We start from the raw sequence: 3,643 nt of genomic DNA, 5'->3' as shown, positions 1-3,643 counted from the left end.
ACACAGAGCAATTTACAATATTTGTACTTATGATAATCAATTGCAGTGGAGTAGTTACATTTATACAGTTACTGGAAGAGGTGGGGTTTTTAAAAAAGTTCCTGTTTTACTGACCAGCAACTGCTTCAGTAAATAATCATTAAAATAAGTAGAAGTAGAAGAAGTAGAAATAGAAGAATATTACCCAAGAACTGTAAGATGAAAAAAAAAAACCCCCGCAAAGGCTGATTGACCACACCACAAAACCAGAGCCTGGAGGCCACATTTCTAAAAGAGCAGAGGAAATTCTTGAATGTAAGTGTTAAGTTTAATATTCTGTGCTAAAGAGCAAACAACTGCATATGTCTGTAGTGGAGAAGCATGACTAAAGAATGCAGACTGAATGTAACAAGGTCATGACAAGACTTGGAAAGCAGGCCACAGGCACAAAGTGTGTTCCTTCCAGGGTTTTTCATCCCCTTGTGAATTGTTGCGAGTCAGCTGACTACCAACGCATCACATGCAGTCAAAAGGGGTGTGTGTGTGTGTGTGTGTTCTCACATGTTCACTTCCCTTTCTGTTTTTCCACATACCCAATAAACGTTTCAACTGAAAATGCAGTTTTCAGAGGTGCCTTCTTCCTTATTAGACTTAGATTAGATGTGCTAATGTTATCCGCAAGATGGATGATAATAATTAGAAGAATATGAATAATAATAATAACTATGCAAAAATGAATTATAATGAATCAAACAATTTTACAATATGAATAATAATAATAACTAGGCAAAAATTAATTATAATGAATCAAACAATTTTACAACATAATGTACTTTGAGGTAGTTTAAACCCTAAACTTTTATTTGGTACATGTGCTAAGCTGCTAGCTAAAGTATCAAGAGATACAGTCATCGAGGGAATATGAATGTAACCCCATTATCTTCCTTAAAGTAAATTGGAAATAACAACAACAACTAATAATAATAATATTAATAATAACACAATATAAATAAATAATAATAATAATTTGAACTTTAGTGAGAGGGGACGGGGACAGGAGATACTCACGTGACTCTGGAGCGTAGCACCTAGTCACATGACCACACATGGAATCGGTCCGCTCACTGGGGTTGTAACATCGACGCACTTCCTCAGGTCGGTCGGTCGGTCATGAGCAGTTTATACTAACGAATGGCGAACGACTCCATCTTTCACTTCTGGGTTTGGACCGCTGCAGCCTGAGCGTAGTTCACAACAACGACTGACGTAGCCGCGCGTCCGCTCCGTCCAAACAGGTGCAGTCGGTTCACCTCCATCACCGGCAACAACCTAGGCTTTCACACAACAACTACAACAACGCAAAGGCGGCGGTGGCAGTTTTCATCTCCTTCTAAAAATAATTCTAAGGACAAAGAATGAAACGGTGTCTCCCTTGGACTGCGATCGCGTTCGCCTGCATCACAGTCATGGGTGAGTCTCATGTTGTCTAGTGTTTCCCTCACTGTCAGCACATTCAGAGAACTTGGAGGTAACAACAGTGACATGGCAAATGCTGTGGGATTGAAGCCAGACCTTTATGTTTTTTTTTATGTATTATTATTATTGAAGTGAGTTAATTTGTATTTTAATCTGTTCTGTTCTGGCACTCTTGAATCCAGGTTATTCTTGGGTCGTTATTATTCGCTTCCTTTTCTATCTGGTCATTTTAAAGCTCAAAGAATGTTGCAATCACTAAGTGAGATGACAGAGTAGGGAACTTCGGCTGACCTTACACTGACCTGCTTTTTCTTTCACACTGTCTCCCATCAGGTTGCGTCCAGGCTGTGACTTTTGAGGTTACTGAAAACAACTCTACCTGTATCAAGGCGGAGCTTTCTGCATCATTCCTCATCACCTACAACACCTCCACCAGTACAGTATGTAGACTTGCTGATGACTAATCTACCTTACACAAATCCCAGTTTTTCCCTGCTGTGTTCAACCCCTGTTAAATGACTTCCTGTTTGCCTTAGAGAACAGCACAGGTTCCTCTACCAGATTCCGCCAGGGTTGATACAGACAGGAGCACATGTGGTACAAACGACAGCTCACCGCGCCTGCTGGTGACATTCGGACCAGGTCACGGACTAGGGCTGAGCTTTGCAACCAACACGAGTCTTTACAGTGTCACTAACCTGACCGTGCAGTTCAATCTCAGTGACTCTGCGACGTTCCCGGAAGCAAACAGCTCAGGTGAAAACGTCATTTTCAGCATGTCAGTTAGAGCAATGTTCCCCAGTTTTTTTTTTTGTACCAAGGACCGTCGGTCTGGTATCAGCCATTCCCGTGGACCGGTACCGCGCCGTTGTTGAATTGATCATTAAGATTTTAAACTTTTAGACTATTATTCTGTTAGTTTCAGAGTCTGAATGACCCTTTGCTTTGAAACATTGTCAAATAAAGGGATATGACTGGAATATTTAAGTAAATTAGTACTAGTATTAGTAGGGTACCAAATGACTTATGGACTGGCACCGGTCCCCGGACCAGGTGTTGAGGCCCCCATGAGTTAGACTGTAGGTCAGAGCTGCATTAGGTTGGCCTAGCCTTGGTGATGACTGACAACTGAATTGCTACATAATTGTGCTATGTGCTGGTGTAGCACCAACATGCTACTTATGTAGTCTAGTGCACAGATAACATGCTGCACATTATCCACATAGTAGCATGCTGCTAATACATCGTTAATGCACTGTATTCTGGCATACCGATCACATGCCCAGGGCCCATTCCTAATAATAATGACAATTATCCAAAACATATCTTTTTTTTTATTTATTTTAACCTAGTCAACCTGTTTTTTTGTAAATATAAATACCATATTGTAACTTTTATATAATATTGAACTTTAAACATTCCTTTTTAAGTGTTCTAAGTCAAGTCTCATAGGCTTCCAGTCAGAGTGGCGGAGGAAAAGTTACAGGTTCACCCGACGCATGCTCGGCTTTAAGACAATTTTAAGTTCTAGATCAGGGGTGTCAAACGTACGGCCCGCAGGCCAAAACTGGCCCGCTTGGAGCTTCAATCCGGCCCACTTGATGAATTTCCAAAATTTCCAAAATACACAAACCTTAAATATAAAGCTTTATCCAATGTACTTTTTTTTGCATGAAAACAAGGTAGACTTTTTGTTATTTATATGTAATTATGATATGATTGTATTGGTCCGGCCCACTTGACATCTGATTAGGTTATATGCCCCTTAACCCAAATGACTTTGACACCCCGGCTCTGGATGCTCTGCAAATAAGCAGCATGATTGAATGTTAATTTTGACAATCCCAATGTAAAATAATAATAATAAATCTAAATATGCAAACAGCAGTGGTAAATGCCATATAAGCTAACCAACTTCAACTATCAGATCACAACACAAATTTGAACCCTGACTTTTAAGTAATCTTTTTTTTTTTTTTCAAAAGTTGAGTCTACGTATATACTTTTTTCTTTTCAAGTATTCAAGGAAAATCCTGGTACCCAGAAGTGATTTAATTTTAAAAGTCAACATCTGGGTTGTGGTCCAAGGTTGAGGCTGTGCTGTAGTACAAAATAGACCATGATGGCTAAAAATGTTGTTGACAAATGTCATAACATTTGATGTAAATACTCTGCAGCAGGACTTTTC

General features: G+C 39.7%; 1 protein-coding gene across 1 annotated transcript in view; it reads left to right on the top strand.

Annotated features, from left to right (window-relative positions):
• Positions 1-1,062: 1,062 nt before the first annotated feature.
• Positions 1,063-3,643, top strand: part of LOC103378644 (lysosome-associated membrane glycoprotein 1) — a 5,936-nt gene continuing 3,355 nt past the window's right edge. The window contains exons 1-3 of the mRNA XM_017032354.2: positions 1,063-1,449; positions 1,789-1,895; positions 1,992-2,312. Coding sequence (XP_016887843.1) covers positions 1,395-1,449; positions 1,789-1,895; positions 1,992-2,312 — 483 coding nt within the window. The 5' untranslated portion in view covers positions 1,063-1,394. The remainder of the gene's footprint in view (positions 1,450-1,788; positions 1,896-1,991; positions 2,313-3,643) is intronic.

This window comes from Cynoglossus semilaevis, chromosome 5 (assembly GCF_000523025.1).
Source record: "Cynoglossus semilaevis isolate Cse_v1.0 chromosome 5, Cse_v1.0, whole genome shotgun sequence".
NCBI lineage: Eukaryota > Metazoa > Chordata > Actinopteri > Pleuronectiformes > Cynoglossidae > Cynoglossus > Cynoglossus semilaevis.
The sequence above is the reverse complement of the archived record's forward strand: the minus strand, read 5'-3'. Positions and strand labels throughout refer to the sequence as shown.